This window comes from Podarcis bocagei (genome assembly GCF_964188305.1).
Source record: "Podarcis bocagei genome assembly, chromosome: 6".
NCBI lineage: Eukaryota > Metazoa > Chordata > Lepidosauria > Squamata > Lacertidae > Podarcis > Podarcis bocagei.
In genome coordinates, this window is record NC_138130.1 from 46,547,911 (window position 1) to 46,566,781 (window position 18,871).

Sequence of the window (18,871 nt, forward strand, 5' to 3'; positions counted from 1 at the left end):
GTGCAATTTTAATCATTCATAAACAAAGAAACAAAATAAAATATCCCTTCCAGATTCCTGGCATTAGATCTACTTTTAAGACTTTCAGGTGTTAGACACAAAACTACTCAGCTAACACAGTGCCATAAACCAGCAATTTTAATCAAAATGAGCTGTTAAAACATGTGACAAATGACACAGGTTTACAGACACATAAGTAAAAGAGTCATCGTTTGGGAACATACAGTTCTGTGTTCCAAGCTAAAATGGATCAAAAGATAATTTAGCCCATGGCATTGCCCTAAGCACACATAATTCAGTTCTTCAAATATCAGTCTAAGCAATTTTGAATGTCAGCGATCCCAACGTCATTTCATAGAATGGGACCCTTTATTTCCATTTCTCCTGCAGCTTCTTTATTCCTAAAAATCTGCTTCTTTCACACTTGGGGTCACTCTGGAATAGAGTGACATGGGGTTCGGGGCTGCAGTAGTAAGGGAAATGGGCAAAAGCGCCTTCTGTTTATGAACCTCACCCATAGTTGGTCAAGGACTTTTTATCGCAACCATGTGAAATGTCGGCTAAAGGATATACACTGGATGACAATTTGCTGCTGGGCCAAGTTACTACTACTACTGTATAAAGCAACTTATATTTAAATAATCGCCTCACCTTTTATACCCTTGCCTGACCTTTCTGACCTGCAACTGCCTCACAATTTGCCATTCCTTGTTATTATCAACTAGAAATAGTGCATTCTGTGTTGTGGCACTGAGCTCATGGAACTCTTTGCCCAGTGAGATTAGACTGACACATTCTGTAATGTGTTTTAGGCATCACCTTAAAAATTTGTTGTTATAGCAAGCCTCCTCTTGAAGGTGGCCTATATTGTATTTCTGTGAGTATGCTGCATTTTATTATGTCTTCTGTATGGATTTTATTCTGTATTGGTTTTAAATTTTATACACTGCATAGGTATATTGATTTGATTATAGGGTATAAAAATTGACACGATAAATATATATAAGCCCTTGAGCAAATGCTATTAAATAATCATGGGATAAAACAATAGATAAGAGCAGTATTGCATTCTGTGTGAATTAAGACGGGTTTTCAGATGTTCCCATTTTTCTAAATTTCTGGTTATTTATATAAAAAATAATGCATATTATTCATATTTTGGCATGAAGGATGGTAGAACGTAAATTTACAAAATCGTATTTTGAAAATCTTAGCCACAAAAGGCAGAGCTGGCACAGAAGTTTATCAGGAAGAGAACTCTGTTCAGCTGAAATAAATGGAGGGAGATTTTTATGACTATTTTGGACAAAAAACATTAGCATACCTTGGACTTAACTGTGCTTCCACTAGAACATATTTCCCGCTATGGAGTAAGAAAGAATACGAAGACCTCACATAACCAGGTCTACCGAGAAGCAAGTCCCATTGAATTCAATGGCATTTGCTCCCAGGTAAGTGGGGTTAGGATTGCTGCTTAATACCACAGCTTTATTAAGGGATCTTAATAATAATAAAAAAATCCCTCACAGAACCCACCTACCAAATTCTCAGGAAGCTAGGAAGTTCCAATAGACACAAATCAGATTCTACTTTCTTTATGTGAGAGCAGACCCAGACAGAGGGGGGGGGGCATATGGGCCACTTGGCCTGGGCCTCCAATTCCAAAGGGGGCTTCGGTCAGCATATTCACAATACTTACTTATTTATAAGACTTCAGTTATCCCCAGGGTAAAAAAAAGGGGGGGGACATTATCTACCTGGCCTGGGCCTCTGCCTGTCTCCGCAAGGTCCTGTGTGAGAGGGATGAGAGGGAGGCAAGTAGAGACCCCACCTGTGTCAGTCAGACTGTTCCCTCTCGCAGCATTCCTGTATGGTGGAAGAAAAAGGGCTGCGGGAGGGGTCAGCTCCAGAAGCTCCTTGCTGATCTCTCCCTCTCTGCTCACAGCCTCCACAGTTTGATGGAGACTCTGCCAGCCTTTGGCTTAAACCAGTGATTTGGCCTTTTTGTGAGGCAAATTATACTTCCTGATTTTCCTTAGCCTCAACCTGCCTCACCACCAGCCTTCACACTTCAGCCTTCTCCTCCAGCTTCTTCCTCTTCTGGCCCATTCTCGGACAGTGGCAGAACTGGCATTTTTATGTTCCAGCCAGCCTACCATTCATTCAACCAATCAGATTTTAAGTGGCACTGAATTCATTATCAGACCACTTTTCCTATTCAAGGAGTGACCAATGATTTCTATACAAGAAGCCAGTGAGAAGCGAAATATTACAATCGTCTAAAACAAAAATAAAAAGAACCCAGATTTTCTCAGCTAACTGCCACCTGCCAGTCACAGAGGATACTTAGTATTCTAAACTTAACCTTTCACATAGCACCACATACACAGTTAACTCTTATATCCTGTCTTGGTAAGCACATTGTAAAAGGTGATTTCTTCATGGGCCCACAGTGTTTTTAACAGAAACAGAAAACCACTAGCCATGCATTTCCATTTTCCTGTTCCCTGGTGTTTCTTAAAAAAAATATTCCTACTTGCCTTTCCATGACAATTTTTACCTGATTTTTTAAAAATATACAAATATTTTAGCCAAGCCTTTTGCTTTCTAAAAATGCTATTAATTCCTCAACCTTTGGCTTCTATAATCTTAAAGATCCCTAAATAAGTGTGATTAAAAGAAAATGGTCTAAATTACAATAAGGTTAAAATCTTGGTCATATTTAAAAGACTAATGTATCACAAATAAAAATCCTCTCAGCAGTAACCCATTTCTTGATAAATACATTCTACCCAGTGTTTTATTTCAATTTCCCCAAGAAAATGTGTCTGAGGGCAAACTAGTCAACATTAAATCAAGGCATGACTAAGATTAACTGAAAGAAACAAATAGGAGTGTTGGATCTTCAAGACTGAACACAGACAATTGGTACCTGAGGCAGAAAGTTCAAGTAGCAATATTATACAAATAAACCACTCTTTAATAGCACCCATAATTTGCTACCTAAGGCAGCCACTTCATCTTGCCTAATGGTAAGGTCATTTTTGATGATGTCATTACAGCTTTAGTACTTTATTTAAACCCAGAGAACAATAACATTGTTGCATGCCTCCCCAATCTCTGAGTGGTACAATACTTCATGGGTCTCAAGCACTTACCCAGGGTTCATGTTTCCTTCGGAAAGAGGCAAAGCAGAGACACAGCTGTCTTTTTGATATATGATTTATTTACACACACACAAACACACATCCTGAGCCTACAGTGGAGGGATTCACAAAATTAACACCTCAAGAGGGCTTTGCTTCTTCCCTGGCTGCAGCTTAGAATTCAAAGAGAAATCAAACATCATTCTGACTCTCTCTCCATCTTACTCCATTTGCTTCTAGCTCACATCACTGCAAACTCTCTGCCCTCAACTCTGGCACTGTCCTTCTAAATAACTGTGGGCACCTCATCAGGAAGCTAGCCTTGCCTATATTTTAACACTTGCTGGATCCAGGGGTTGGAAGGGTGTCAGCATACCGCCTACTCCCCCGCCCCCTGCAAACTCATAACACCATGTTGACCATTTATGAAGAGAGGAAGCTTAGTAGGCTGACCTGTATTTTGTTAATCTTTGCACCGGACACAAACCAGAACAGGTAGTGTGGTGTGACGAACAGGTTGTTCATTAACAAAACAAATATTTTCAGCAAACTACAAATGGAGGGCTTCTTTATACATATTTTCAGGGCATACATATTGAAATGTAAATGTAATGTTCTGTGTGAAACAGTGGCATAGTGTGGGTTGTCAGCACCTGGGGCAAGGCAAGTAATTTGCACCCCCTAACCCTAACCCCCAGATGTTGCGCCCGGTGCGGCCGGCCCCCCTGCACCCCCCACGCTACGCCACTGGTGTGAAATGTAGCATTTGAATGCAACAAAGTTGTGTATTACACGGGTACAACTGATCAGGAAGGAAGAATATATTGTTTCTGTGCAAGGTGTGTTTGCGCTGCAAAATAAGCTTGTTTGTACATAAGTCAAATTATGGCTTTCCTCAGCACCCCTTAGCACAGTGCTTTGAATCCAAACCACTTTCTCTGGAGGGGGGGGATGCTCTGCTTAAAAATAAAGCATGTTTATTTTTTCCAGAGTAAGCAGTTTGTATTCAAAGCACCAGACGAAGTGCTATCTGCTGATCAGTGGTCACAAGGAGCCTCTCTGAAGGCACGTACCCAGTGCCAATCAGCTAATTGGTGCTGAAAGCACACATTCAAAACAAGTTGCTGTAACTGTAATGATTGTGATGTCAGATGATTTACAGATGGTTGAGCCAGACCAACTATCAAAGTTGGTCCGTAGTGGATGTGTGGAATAAGGATCTGGCCCACTAGCCAGATCAAGCTGCCTATCCCTGACTTACCTGCGCCATGCAGACACCACCTTCCCAGTCACTTTTACTTCTGTGCCAAGCTAAGCTAAGCCACAACTAAATCTTGGCTATAGTTTGTGGTTAGTGAGGAGAGAGCATAGTTATGACAGCTTAATATACTAGGCAAAACTTTTGCTTTTGCCAAAATATATGAATTGTGTTCTGTGTTAATTCTGAAGCTTCCGATTTTCAGTGCTAAGCACTCATGCATGAAAAGCATAAAAACTGCCGGTTGCTGACTGAGTAGATTGAAACCAGCTCCAGATTCCCAATGCTTGTCTGTGATTACATGGAACTTATAATCAATAGGATAGTGTACTATTCGGGGCTATTCCCATAATTATGTGTTTCTTTAGAACAGGGATGGGGAAATAGTCACCCTCCAGATTTCATTGCACTTCAAGTCCTAGCCAACATTACCAATGACTAGGAATAATAGAAATTGTATTCCAACAATATCTGGAGCATCACTACTTCTCAATCCCTGCTTTACAATATGCTTGTATGCAATATGAACCTTCATTTCTTTCCCTATTATTTTTTTTAAAACAAAAATTTATATAAATGCCCTCTAATTTTATTAATGAACCCTGGACCATTTTTACCTCAACAGAATTTTGCGTAAATTTGTGTATAGTACATTTTGTGCAATGGCTTTTAGATTCTATACAAGTTTCACAACTTCAAGTACCTTATCTCACCTAAGTGCACTTTTCACATTTATTAGGTGGGCACTGGGATTGGAAGTTTCAAAAAACAGTTCACTGGTGCTCATCTAGGCACAATTCATGTTGGGGAAAGTGTGTATGTGGACAACTTTGATAAGGCAAAAATTCCCAACTTCTGCTGTAGCTGTATCACCAGCTTTTGGAGCTGTAGATGCTGTGGTTGCATGCAAGTGGCCCTTGACCTCCTGTTAAAAGCCTAGCTGGGTGGAAAAGGCTCTGAAAGAGAGCCACTACATGCCAGAATATATAATACTGGACTAGACAAAACAATAGTCTGACTCAGTATGCAGCAGTTTCATAATTCCATATGTCAACTTTTGTTTTTGTGTTGGGGTATGGACTCAAAGGCAGACTTACTTCAGCTCTCTCAGGCTTCCTGAAGTTGTCACTTCTTTTCTAAATGTCAGTGGTTTAGCCCCTTCCTCTCACCCTTTTTCAAGTACAAATATTGGTGGGTTCAGGTCTAAGCAGCTTTGCCCATTTTCAACTTGCTCTCCTGGCTGCCTCCAAGCAAACTAGATCTTAAGGCTGCATTGCTATGCATATTTACATGGGAGTAAATCTGACTGAGCAAAATGGGAGTTACTTAAGGATAAGCATGCATAGGATTGTGCTATAAGTTGCCCTGTTGGGCTAAAAAAAACCATTGTCATCCAGAACTGCCTAATGATTTAGCGAACTGGTCTTAGAAAAGCTGGCTGTAGGAAAGTTAAAAGAAAAAGTACCAAATATTTACCACACTTATTTTAAGCTCTCTCCAACTCTTCCACTGATACAGCTCAGCAACCATACAGACAAACAAAATTGGTGAAAATGATTTGCTTTTGACTCATTCTCACTGAGTTGATCTTATTGAGTTGCAAACATATCAGCATGAAACTTGTGAACAGATTCTTGCACTGGAAGCACCAATGTGAATTTGCTTTAAGACAACATGCTAGACAGAAAAGCCGGATGCTAATTTTACATGTCCTCCATTTTGGTATGACAGCATGCTTTTTAGTGATACAACAACAAGCATCATTTCTTTCTTTTTTTTCCTCGGCAGGATTTTTTTATGCTGTGGCTAGTGAAAGCAATAATAATAATAATAATAATAGGAACTTTGCTTCTGGGACAGTTTATTTTACATACACACTCACACAAAGGCTCTTCCAATGTTTCAGTTTTTAAATTCCGGATTTCACTCCTTTGTCCTTGCTAGCTTCTGCTTTGTAAAACTTGCCCTCAAAAAAACCCAACCATACCCACTTTGCGAAGCTCTCTTTAGCATATACAAGTAGCTCAGCAAGGAGCATGTCCTCCTACCTTTTCACTTTTAATTCTTTCTGATAGGGCTGCAAATCGCTGGTTGAGCTCTGCCAGTTTAGGCTCTATTACTTTCCTGCAGTGATCTCCACGGTTTGTCATCAAGTCTACTGCCTGGTCACGCACAGAGTCCACCTTTGGACGCATATCATTCAGCTCAGCCTTTAAGCGCTACAGTCCATGAGTAAGAGACAGGGCTTGAAGTTAGTAATAAATGCAGGAAGGGAGGGAGGGAAAAGAGAAAGAGAGAGTGTGCAAAGGAATATGGAGCAAAACCATAAAGCAAACGTTAGATAAACGCTTGTGACTAAGCATACAGTTGTGTAGCTCTGAACAGTCCATGCCTAGCTTTTCATATATATTTTCAGGCTGACAGAAACAGTGAAACAGAAGATGAATACGCATTTAATCAAAGACATAGGAAAAACATCCTGAATAACTTATTTTTTTCCTCAGCTGATTCCCTGAACAACACAAATATGTTTATTTTCAGAATAGCAAGAGCCTTTTTTGACCCCATTTAATAGCAGATACTCACACTGTAGTGCTCCTGTTCAGGGTGCTCCAATTTCATTCCCCCTCCCACAAAGCTTTCTATGCCCCCACCAACAGTCAAGTCAGCATGCTCACTGTTCATTTCTTGCCTCCTCTAAAATGTTTAACACTTCCAGGTTTTTTGTACTTGTGCAAACTTTGAGGTTCCTCTAAGACTGTTGATACCTTCTTCTTGAATTGTGGATAACTACAGTAATATAGCCATTTGGATCATTACGAACCAGCACTCAGATAACCAAGATCATCGTTAGAATACATATGCAGAAAGATTTCATGCTTTCTTCTTGCAAATTTCAGCTCAGTGACAGGCCACTATCTCCAACCAATATAATATGGTCTGTTATAGGATTACTGAGATGTTAGGTGTTTTGTTCATTAAGAAACAAAGCTATAGAAAGCTTATGTATTAATGGTATGCATAGGAACCAGAAGGTATTCTACAGAAGAGATCTCTCACAGTTTCCTTAAGGTATTTAAAAAATATGTTAGTACATCCCTGTACTCCACTTCCAGTGCTCTTAAAACAGTTTTCCTTCACATCATATTCCATGCTATCATTATCCTACAGAAAAAAATATTTCAGTGTTGTTCTGGTATATATATATGCATCTATCTATCTATCTATCTATCTATCTATCTATCGGACACAACTAAATGACTAAACAACAACAATCTATCTATCTATCCATCTATATATTATATGCACACACACATTTAATTATTTAAAACCAATGTAGGTTCAATGCAAAAGATATCTACATATGTTCAAGAGAAAATGACCATACATTTCTATCAGAGTCTCAAATGGGGGACTCTTGAGAAAGCCCTGTAACACTCTGGTTACTGCAAGTAACAAGAACTGGTGGCTTCAGTTAAATCTATGCTATAAGCCTAGCACTGCAGATGGCTGGAGTGATACTATACTTTCAGCCCAATAATGATCACAATAAGCTAAGAGAGCCTCATCTGGCTCTATAAAACTGATGAATCTGGCTTGGTTCCTTAGTTTCAGCAAACTGAGCTGTTTTACTTGCTTGGCCAATTGCTTGGCCTACAAGCCGTCAGCCCTAACAAATTCTCAATTCAAACTTTTTTGAAATCGAACTTTTTTGTGAAAATGTGATTATACTTTGAACTGCTTAGGCTACTCCAACTGAGTTCATCCTGCTAAAAAAGGAGTGTATTTAATCCCTCTGAGATCCAGTTAGAAAGAGGCATAGAAACTTTCTGGTTCTGCTAATGATATATTTGTCTGAAATTGTAGTTTTACCTCAATAAATGAGATCTTTGTTTATTATGAACATCTACCTCTATATTATATGTCTACAGCTTTAGCTAGCCCAAGAGTTGTTGGTGGACTATGCACAAGCTTACAATGATGATGGAATGATACAGAATTTCATACTGACATAGTGTAAGTTTTGAATCATTTAATTTCACCAGCTGGAAATATTTGTGTAACAGGTACTGTTTTGAGACAATGAACCTAATTGTTCATAACCTAATTGTTAGGGACTTTTATTCTGGAAATGGAACTATTTCCAACCTAAAAGTAAGCTTTTTGTATTTACAAGAATTTACATATTGAAAGCTTTACCTCTGTAAGACAAACTGGATAGAAACAAAAGGATTATTATTGCTGAGAAACTTTCAGAGACCTGATTCCATGTCTGCACCTTAATTTTTCATCATTATACTTACTGACAGATACCCACTCTTCAGAGGATCTGCCACTGGAATTTTAGGAAGCATTTTTTTGAAAAAGAAAGACTAACCTGGGCCCTTAGTCCATACAAGCATATGTATAATTTAAACAATGTTAGGTCTAATTATTACTTACTTTCTAAAATGCTTCTAATTTCTATGTCTTTTCCATACTAAATATCCTCTTTACAACACAAAACTGCTTGGAGAAATAAATGCATCCATAATTTCCTGTTTAGAGAGAATAACTGAATTTCCATTCTATTAATACTTGGTGCTGTTTGGTGCAACAGAAGATAGGAAAACATCTTGTGTTTACAAGGGAGTGAATGAAATTCCAGTTTCCAGAACACTTTACCAAGAGCAGTGGTTATCGTGATGGTAGTGTTGACATATTAGGAGTCTCTAGGCTGAGAATCAAGTCAAATTCTGACATTACAGGAATGCAGGTTGCCATTTTCCCTGCTCCTCTTGTCCATTATTGGATCAGTATGGAAGCAGAAAGCATGAAACCATGATCAGTAAGATCTAATCCATTTATTATAGCCAGCACTAGATATTGAAGATCAGGCTGTTCCCACTTCATAAAGGCAGGGGAGCATGAGACATTGAGATTTCTCTGTTGGATCTTTTCTTATTTCAGAATTCTGAAGGAGGCAGCAAATGGAGCTACACCAATCAGGGTAGAGAAAGCTAGAAGGGAAGGGGGTTAGGAATAATATTTCTTATACAAATAGTGGAGCACAATTCTTGACGAACTATGAAGACTCAGGCCAGGAATCTTAGAAAGAAGAACCAGAAGTTGTGAAAGTAAGTAAGACTTTGAAGAGATTTGAAGTTTGGAAATATATATCCCCCCCCCACATCATACTTTGATCAGGTGGTTATAAACCTGATTTATTACCAAGTATGATATTAATTTATATGAAGCACTGCACAATTTGTATGATTATATTTTTGCAACAGAAGTTACACATACATTTAAGCCATCCTATAATACGCTTTGAAATATCCCTCTTCAAATGATGAACCACTTCCACAAAGATAATATCAAACTGAAATACAATGTTGTCAAATGAAATCACTGCTCAGAGAGCTTTGAAGTGACATGAATATATAACAAACAACAATCCTCAGAAGAACAGATATTTGATAAAAGGAGCAAACTGATAAAAGAAGGCTGGTATTTCATTTTTAAACAGATACAAATGATATTCAAGAGATACAGGCCTAACAATAAGTGTTCTACTCACCATGAAATCCTCAAGCCAATAACTTATTTGGCTTTTGTACTGAATACACTTACCTTCACTATGCTCTATTAAGCAATTTAAAAGCTGTTAGACAGTGCCTTTGTTAAGAGAAAATGTGTTTTGCTTTTATCTAAAAATATTATTTGAAGCCTGTAGGGCAAAAACCCTGGGGGTGCACACTATTAGATTTTTATAATAATTTTTTTTCAGAAAATTGTATTTGTTACCTTAAGAATTTCTTCCCTTTGCTGAGGTTTTTGTGTTTCAGATTCATCCAATAGTATTTCCGCCCGATACATCCAGGTGGTGATGTTAGCAACATTCTGATCAAAATTCTCCATGTGTCTCTGATATGCCTGCATAGAAAGGGAATAGAACATATTATTAAGTAATTAGTAGCTGAGACAAAAAGAAAAGAGAATTGGCCAGGTCCATAGAACTGTAAATCAGCTTCCATGAGCGCAGGGGGACTTTAGATTCTCAACTTGTATGGCAAAGTGAAAGGTGTTCCAAAAGCAATATTTGATAATGTTTTAGGAAGCTTTAAAAATTATTTTGGTGTCCACAAAGCACCTAAAGTAATTCTCTGAATTACTTTAAAAACATATTAAAACATCAACCACTGGTTCTCATATAAGAAAGAATCATTCTATAGTGTGTGTGTACTGTATGCTCATATCAAAAACAGTAACAATATCAGAACAGACAACTGATGAATTGAATAAAATGATACCAAGAGATAGAAAATTTGTTTTTTTCTGATAATTGCTATTGCCAAGACTGAAGAAAAAGAGAAAACACAGCATGGGTTTATCTTGTCCTGCTGTTTTCCCCTGGGGAAAGCCACTCTCAATCAGAACAAACAGCAATTGGGTTCCCCCCCCTGGATTGACATTTGTCTGATTTAGCACTAAAGAGCAGGTTTTCTCTGGGAAAGGAACATGGCAAAGAGAAAACCACTTGGACTCATGCTTTCTAGGCACAGTACAAGTGGAAGTGTGAATGAGACAGACCTATGCTACAGCTCAGGAAGACTGTGTTGCTCAAATAAGGCTCATCTGGCAAAGGCTGCTACCTAAAGCACAGTGGTTCATCATATGAGGACAGCCACACAGCAGATCCTGGCATGCCAGTAGGAGTAGCCCATTTAGAAATCATTCCTACCCTTAAAGCATTCTCAGAGCAGGGCCGTCTTAAGCATATCCGGTGCCGTGGTGCAAAGATTCCCTCCGGCGCCTGCCACCCCCGTTTCCCGGAGTTTATGACCCTTTTAAGGGTGGACCCCAAAGTTGTTGACCTTTTTTAGGAAAGATTCCCCAGAGTTGTTGACCTGAACTTGGGAATTTCACTACAGGGAAGGAGAGGCAAGAGCTGGGGGCGGGGGGAAACTACCCCTTCCTTTACTGGATAAAAAGAGAGAAAGTGGGACAGAGGAAAGCAGGAAGGAGAGGGCATTTAACTCACCAACGGAGAGGAGAGGAGGGTGGTGGTTGGGAAGCTGAGCTGGGGCAGAAATAGTGTCACTCCTCCCGCCCATGCAGGCTTCCCTGATCCCCTCGAAGTGAGTGGGTGGGTGGGTGCGGCGGGACAGCAGCAGATTGTCCTCGACCATGACCACACACGCAGCGTACGGGGTGTGTGTGCAGCCCACTGCATTTCGCAATGCTACTTAAAGGGAGAAATAAACGTGCACTTAGGCACAGCTAAGGACGGGTCTGGGGGGGGGGAGCCAAACGCCTTGGGCAGACCCCATGAAATAATTCTTTCCGTCAGAATTCAGCTTGGTCTCCAGAAAAGAGCATGGATTGAGTCGCAGGGGCAGCAGCCAAAGCAGCTCTTTCTGCTCCTGGGTGAGGAGGAGGAGAATCTTTGCAAATGCTTTGGAGTTCCCTTCTGCCCGCTGGGAAGCCACTGGTGGAGAGCTTTGACAGGGAGCTGCCTTTGACACCTGCCTTTTCAGGGCTTCCCTCCCGCATTCCTGCCATGCACAGGAGGCTTGGGAGGCAAACTGCACACCCGGGCATGCAGGGAAAGGGGAGGCTGCCGGCAAAGCCGCGCAGGTCTCCCACTCGCTGGGGCGCCTCTGAGAGGGCAGTGCTGTGGCGCAACGTGCCACTAAGCTCTATGGGAAAGACGGCTCCTTTTCAGAGTATGGCCACTGTTGTTACTCTTCTGGAACTGACGTTTCAGAACTGATGTAAGAGAAAAATGCCTGTTGGTGGCTACAAGAAAATACAGATATTCTTATTTATCTACTTTATTCTAGTGGTGGAAATGAGACAAATATATAGCCGCATTGATTTTTTTTATCAATATTTTACTTTCAGATTTTATTTTCAGATTGAGACAGCCAATGTGCATAATGTGTAGGTTTCATCATGTTTATAAATAATGCATGAGAAATACACCTTTTGGAATCATAACAGAACATTATCAAAACCTTTTATCTTTGTCTGTAATATGATTGTTATTACAGTTGAAACAGAATGATGCAGCTATAAGGAGCAAACATCTGCTGTCAAGTAGACTGAACATATGCTAAATGAAGTTGGCCATATTATTGAACTGCTGTTATAGCGATAGCAGCAATTTCTAAACATTGCATTGCTGTATTATTTAACTGGCACAATTACCACCTTTCCCCCCAAATTGTTTACAGTCGCATTTACAAATTGTGATAAGACAGATATATGGGGACTCAGTCAGCAAATATCAAAGCTGGTATTTCAAAGAGCTAACAAAATTGTGGCCATAATGGTAGTGATTTTAAAAAAATGAACAGGAAAGTTCAAATCCCAGCTCAGCCATGAATTTACGGGGTGGGCTTAGGCAAGTTGTTGTATCTTTAACCTTCTGGGCACTAATGGCTCATAGTAATAGTGTCAGCTGCTGCAATTACAAGTAAAAACTGTTATTCTGTGCATACTAAGTTTTAGCATGCCCCTGCAAACTCACAATTCCAGTTATTTCCAGCACGAGTGAAACTCAATCTGCAGAGAATTCTTGCATGATATGATTCATCGTGTGGCCACCTCTGCTAATGGCAGCAACAGCTACATTTTATGAAGAGTGAAGTAACAGTGCCTAAAGCCTACCTTCTCTGTGTGTATACAAACCTAGCATTTACAATAATAATAAAAAATGCTATATACTATACATGCATAGTTCAGTTGTAACAATGTTTATAGACCACAGAAAAGAAATGCCTTTCTTATTTTGCATGGTTGTCTTGATTAGCATTAGCATTGTATGCTTTTTCCTGGTAAACTAATGGGTGGTGAGAAACTTAACAAAAAAACGATAATGTCATTTAATTACTGGTAATCTCTTATCAACCATCAGATTTTTGAGGGGAAGGATAGATACCCAGCTAGAAGTAATTGCAATTTGAATTTGGATAGGAAGGTAGATTGTTGGGAATTTAGCTGGACTGTAAAAAAGCTGCTATGACGTGATGGAGGATTAGCCATTTTGCTGCCTGATAAAGGAATTTGTTTACTTCCATTATGCTCCACCTACATATTTGTAAATAAAATAGATATTCCAAAGACATCCTAAATCTCCATTGCCCTTCTTGCTTCCCAAACCAGCTATGTAGTGCTATTTCTGGGAACAGAAAGTAACAAGATGTAATTCTTACCAGCAACAAGTTAAACCACTCTTCAGCTCGAGACGTTACTGCAATCCAGTTACTACTCAGAAGGCTGAGTTTATCGTTCACTATGCTTTCCTTCCCTTTAAGGATGGTCTTCAACCCTTCTCCCAAATCAGTAATGTTCTTCAACTGAAGCTGGTGTTTTTCAATTTCTAGCTGGGTTGCCTATGAAAAGCATGTGCATAATGATTAAATAAGGAAGAAGAGTTAGGAAGAACATATTATGAACCAACACTCATATGTTGCATATTAACATTGTTAGAAGCAGAGAGGAAAAGGTCTAGTATATTTCAATATAGACGTGCATAATAAACTGAAAGTGAAATAAATATGTAACTTCTTACTTCTGATCAATATTGTTATTATTTATTAAATTTCTATACCGGCCTTCATCCAAGGATCACAGGGCGATTTACAATATAAAACTACAAAAAGACATAACATAGTAACAAACAAAAACAATAACTCACACAATACCTGTGTGCCATGCTTTATGCATTTTGGGTCAGTTTAGGATGGGCAGGAACCTTCCCTTTACCAATGATGTTTATCCAAGGAAAAAGAGCACTATGAGTTCTTTGCAAAAACATATTCATTCCTGTGACTTTAGGAGGAGGATGCGAGCTGCTGCTTGTTGGCCTTATCTCCTATTGCCATGGGCGTAGCCAGGATTTGGGAGGGGGCAGAATCAATGTTGGGGGGGGGGGAATAACCAAGCTATCTGCGGTGTGATTGGTCAGCGATTGGTAAGTATTTTTATTTATTTACTTGATTTAGGGGATGACCCCTCCCTGGCTATGTCCATGCCTTTTGATGCTGCATCAGCCAGCTACAAAGAGAAATGCTGGGCAGGCAGGAGGGAGGATGAAATAAAGCAAGAAACCCCAGACCTCACTGGAGTAGTACCAGAAGACAAGCCAAAGAAGAAGCAATCTCCATCTAAATAATGTTCTGGCATACCATTGCTTTTTCTTCAAGTATTCACAGAACTGATATTTTGCCTTGCTAAGCTGCCCGGCTCCATTTGAAAGGTGTCAGTGACATATCTCTTAAACGTGTGTGTATATCTATACTGAAAAGTACGTTGATAAGCTCTTCACAATTTGAATTTGTTTTAAAAAATGAGTTATTTATTAGTGTTAAGTAGACATCAAATTGTCTCAGCCGATGTAATATGGGATTAAATCCTGCTTTAAAAATAATAATCAAATAATTCAAGCCAGCAAGCCAGCCAACAAAAACAACCCCCCTAAACAACTCCCCAGACATAACCCAATTTATAGTTGGGGAAATCCATGGATTAGGGAGAAAGCTAACAGCAATTGTAATAAATGCCTATCCCTGTTTGGGTTGGGAAGATCTGTTGAGCTTGGTCAGACAACCTCAGGGTCTATACAACTTATTTTCCCCAAAGCTCTTAGGTGTCTGTGAATTTGCTCACTGGTCCCTGGAGTTTCAAAAAATTAAGCTCTTGGTGTGTTTACTTGACTCTGTTTGATATAAAATTCATGTCCACGACTTGGAAGAAAAGCAAACTGAAACTAATAACATATTGTGTACATCTGTAGACTCTCTTTTTTTTTAACTATAGAAGAACATATCCAGGAAATAATTCAGTCTGGAATAATCCAAGCATTAGCAGCTAGGTACCGGTAAATCTGTATTCTGAAGCAGGAAGTTGCAGACTCTCACAACATGGCAGTTTGTGCACAGAACAAATGTAGCATAACAGTTAGAGCAGGGGTCAACAAACTTTTTCAGCAGTGGGCCAGTCCACTATCCCTCAGACCTTGTGGGGGGCCGGACTATTTTTTTTTTTTTGGGGGGGGGGAGAAATGAACAAATTCCTATGCCCCATAAATAACCCAGAGATGCATTTTAAATAAAAGGACACATTCTACTCATGTAAAAACACACTGATTCCCAGACCGTCCATGGGCTGGATTTAGAAGGCGATTGGGCCGAATCCGGCCCCCAGGCCTTAGTTTGCCTACCCATGAGTTAGAGGGTAGGATTTGAACAGAGAGTTTGAGTTAGTCTCATGCACCGTAAAGCTTATTGGGTTGTCTTTGGCAATTACCCTAGGCTACCTCATAGGAAATAACGGGTTAATTATGTAACCCATGCTGAATTCATTGGAAGTAGACTAGAATATACATTTGATTTTAAAAAAAACCCCACTGCATTGCACTACCCAGAATTGCATTTTGTTTTATACTACTATCATATATCTACATATACACTGATCACAATCCAGCATGGGATCCATGAACAACTGCATGCATGCGCGCACACACAAGTTTATTGGTATTTTTTTCCTGCAGCAATCCCTCATGTTGGGTTTCCATGTATTTTTTCCACATACTCCCAAGTTTAAGTAGCAGTTAGATTTCTGTTTGGCAGAAGGAACTGTTACAGAAGTGAAAGAGAGAGCCTAGTAAGTCCTAACAAGTATGTGTTATTTCCTGTTCCACTTCTCAGTATAAATGTACTTAGTGTACTCTGCACATTCTAGTCTAATTCTAGATTTCTTTATTACTTCTTTTCAAAGCACTGATGAAATATTCACACTCTTAAACAGGAGGACACTGTTGAACCATGGTAAAACTTCAAAAGAAAAAACAATTTCCAACAACAGGGACTAGATGTCTCTATCAGTACTGGCAGCTGGTAAATTAAGCAGTGTTTGTGCTTTCAGCAAGCACACTGGAAATCTGAATGAAATGATGCAAAAGATAAAATTGTATCAGTCATTGCTGTTACTTTCATCATTCAGAGTTGATGATGAACAGAGTACATAACTTTACACTGCTTAATACTCACATAAGCCTTGTAAAAGATGGTGACTATATATCTTAATAATCACAGATAGGATCGTTTAGGATCATTATATAAATTGCTACTATCTCCCTCTTGCCAAAGGATCATGCAGTTATTAACTTGAAGCATCTATACTGTTTTCCGTAACAGTAATGAAAGATGACAATTTCTAATTTATTTTATTCGTGTCATTGAAAGAAGACAACACTACCAATTGCATTTCTAGCATAACTCAACACACAATTCAGTATTATGATTGCACATATTTGTTACTATTTTATAATGTGAGCTAGAATGTAACAATAATGCACTTTCAGTTCAAATATGGTAACAGTTCAAATATGGTAACAGGAGAAATGGCATAGAGGTTTTCTGGAGAGTACCATCTGCTATTCTAAATTTGAGAATGGGCCAATATTTCTTTAACTGAAATATGAGCCCCAAGAGCCTAGAACAAATTGTTTATGCTAGTCAAGTATTCTCTAGCTCATCAACACAATATGAAACACAGTCTTTCAAAGTGACCCCAAGAGAAGAGCAGGGGAAAGAACTGGGAAGAGAAGAACTGGGGAAAGAAGTGACAACATGAGCACATGAGCACTGGGAGAAATGTACCATGCCAAGTGGTTTAAAGAGTGACAACCTTGTCCTGGGAGAGGGTTAAGATCCTTCCTGAAACTCTTCAGTCTAGAGGTTTGAGGGTTTTTTAGAGGTTAGGGCAGGATACTCTATGCTACCTTCCTGATTCATATAATAAGGCAGCCCTCTGTCACTAACATTTTGGTTTAATGGGGTCTTTTCCTTATTACTCAAACCCAATTTCCTGAAGTTTCTCTCTCTTCAGTTAAAGGCAGGAGTATTCAGCTCAGTTTATCGGGCTTAGGAAGGCCCACTTTTCTGGCCTTAGCAAAGCCTACTCTGACAAAGTTAAGGGTGTCTGATTTAGCTGATTCAATTCCGCTGGCTTTGTTAACTTGGACTGTAAGGGAACATTCTCTTGCCATTAGCTTTCTGCTATAATCACTAAATTATCAGCTCCACTCATGAAAATGCAAAAGAGCGGACAGTACTTTGGTAGGCTAGCAGGTACTTTATAGCAAATTATCACATTTCTCCTGTGTGTGAAATTTTAATGAAGTTTTCCTTTCCTTCTTGATTTTCTTAGTAATATAGGCACTACCTTTTGGTTGCGAGGGTGAGAAATAACAAAATCACTCGTAACTGCTCTAATCAGCAAACCTCGCACACTAATTATAGAACTTCTGGAGTACCAAAGTCAGTGTTTAATTATTAAAGGAATTCAATTAAAGGAAGGCATTCCTATGTTAACTGCAGCTGTGGTAGACATATCTAATCAGTATACAAAGGTTAGCTTTTATATGTATACAAATGCGTATGGGATGGCATCTGCAGTGTGGTAGAAGTATCGTTCATGATTAACAAAGAATTACTTTGATTTCTTTTGGAAAAAACATGTTCAGTGACTGTGAAGCTTGTTCCCATTCCTTGAGAATCTGAAATTGTTCTCTGAAACAGTGAACGCAATCATAGTGATAATTTCTGGAAAACTGCAAAGGCTGTTGAAAGCAACAAATATTTACTGGGCTGTACCTATATTATCAATGTCTCATGCCACTATGCCAAATTTTTGGCTACAGCTTGCTGGGACATGGAAAACGACAGGGACAAGTCTGTCCAAATGTTACAGGGGCAGGGACAGAACTTCACTAAAAGCTCCGGTTTTGTGGCAGCAAAACCCTGACAAGTATTGCACAGCTTGGAGGTAGAAACAAATGACCAGGGAACCACAAAGTGGCTCTAAATGGACAGAGACTGAATTGTAGCCTCTATTGCGAAAAGCCTATATTACTTTCGTTGCTCTGTGTGATTATACTGAACTAACACTGTACAGTTCTTTGTTGCAGGAACTTATAATTACTTCTCAGAGTTGATACAGCTACAAGTTTATAAGAGGAATTAAAGTGAGGAAGGGGTAGGAATATAGACTACTACTCTTGCAGGCAGATCCAGGAAGAACAATGACTACATGAACAGTGACCATCCTCAAGGGGAAAAAGTGTCATATATTCCTTTTATTAAAAATTAGTAGCTAATTAAAAATAAAACACATCCTAATTATTTTTCTAGCATTAGTTCTTTACAATAAAACTGATCTTTGAAATTAAGGCAAAAATTAGATGGCCTGTTTAAAATGTTAATGAAGAAACTAGCATAAAATGACAACAGTGCTTTGCAGTCTTTTAATGTCTCAACACTTAGAAGGTGCTAATACACTAACACTGTACTAAGTTCTCCTTTTAAGCCTGGAAAAAATGGAATCTTTCAAAAAGTTATAGAAAAGGGTATGCGGGGTTATTTTTCTTTTGAATTATTCCTCTCCTCCTTTCTCTTATGAGTATGATGTGGTACCT

General features: G+C 39.1%; 1 protein-coding gene across 10 annotated transcripts in view; it reads right to left on the minus strand.

The window, feature by feature from the left end:
* DMD (dystrophin) overlaps nucleotides 1-18,871 on the minus strand; it is a 1,036,503-nt gene that overhangs the window by 549,941 nt on the left and 467,691 nt on the right. For 9 of the 10 annotated variants that reach the window (XM_081197764.1, XM_081197771.1, XM_081197765.1 and 6 more), the window contains 3 exons: nucleotides 13,605-13,784; nucleotides 10,192-10,320; nucleotides 6,453-6,623 (listed from right to left, as the gene is read on the minus strand). In XM_081197764.1, coding sequence (XP_081053890.1) covers nucleotides 6,453-6,623; nucleotides 10,192-10,320; nucleotides 13,605-13,784 — 480 coding nt within the window. The remainder of the gene's footprint in view (nucleotides 1-6,452; nucleotides 6,624-10,191; nucleotides 10,321-13,604; nucleotides 13,785-18,871) is intronic. The other variant, XM_081197761.1, reaches the window with a different exon arrangement.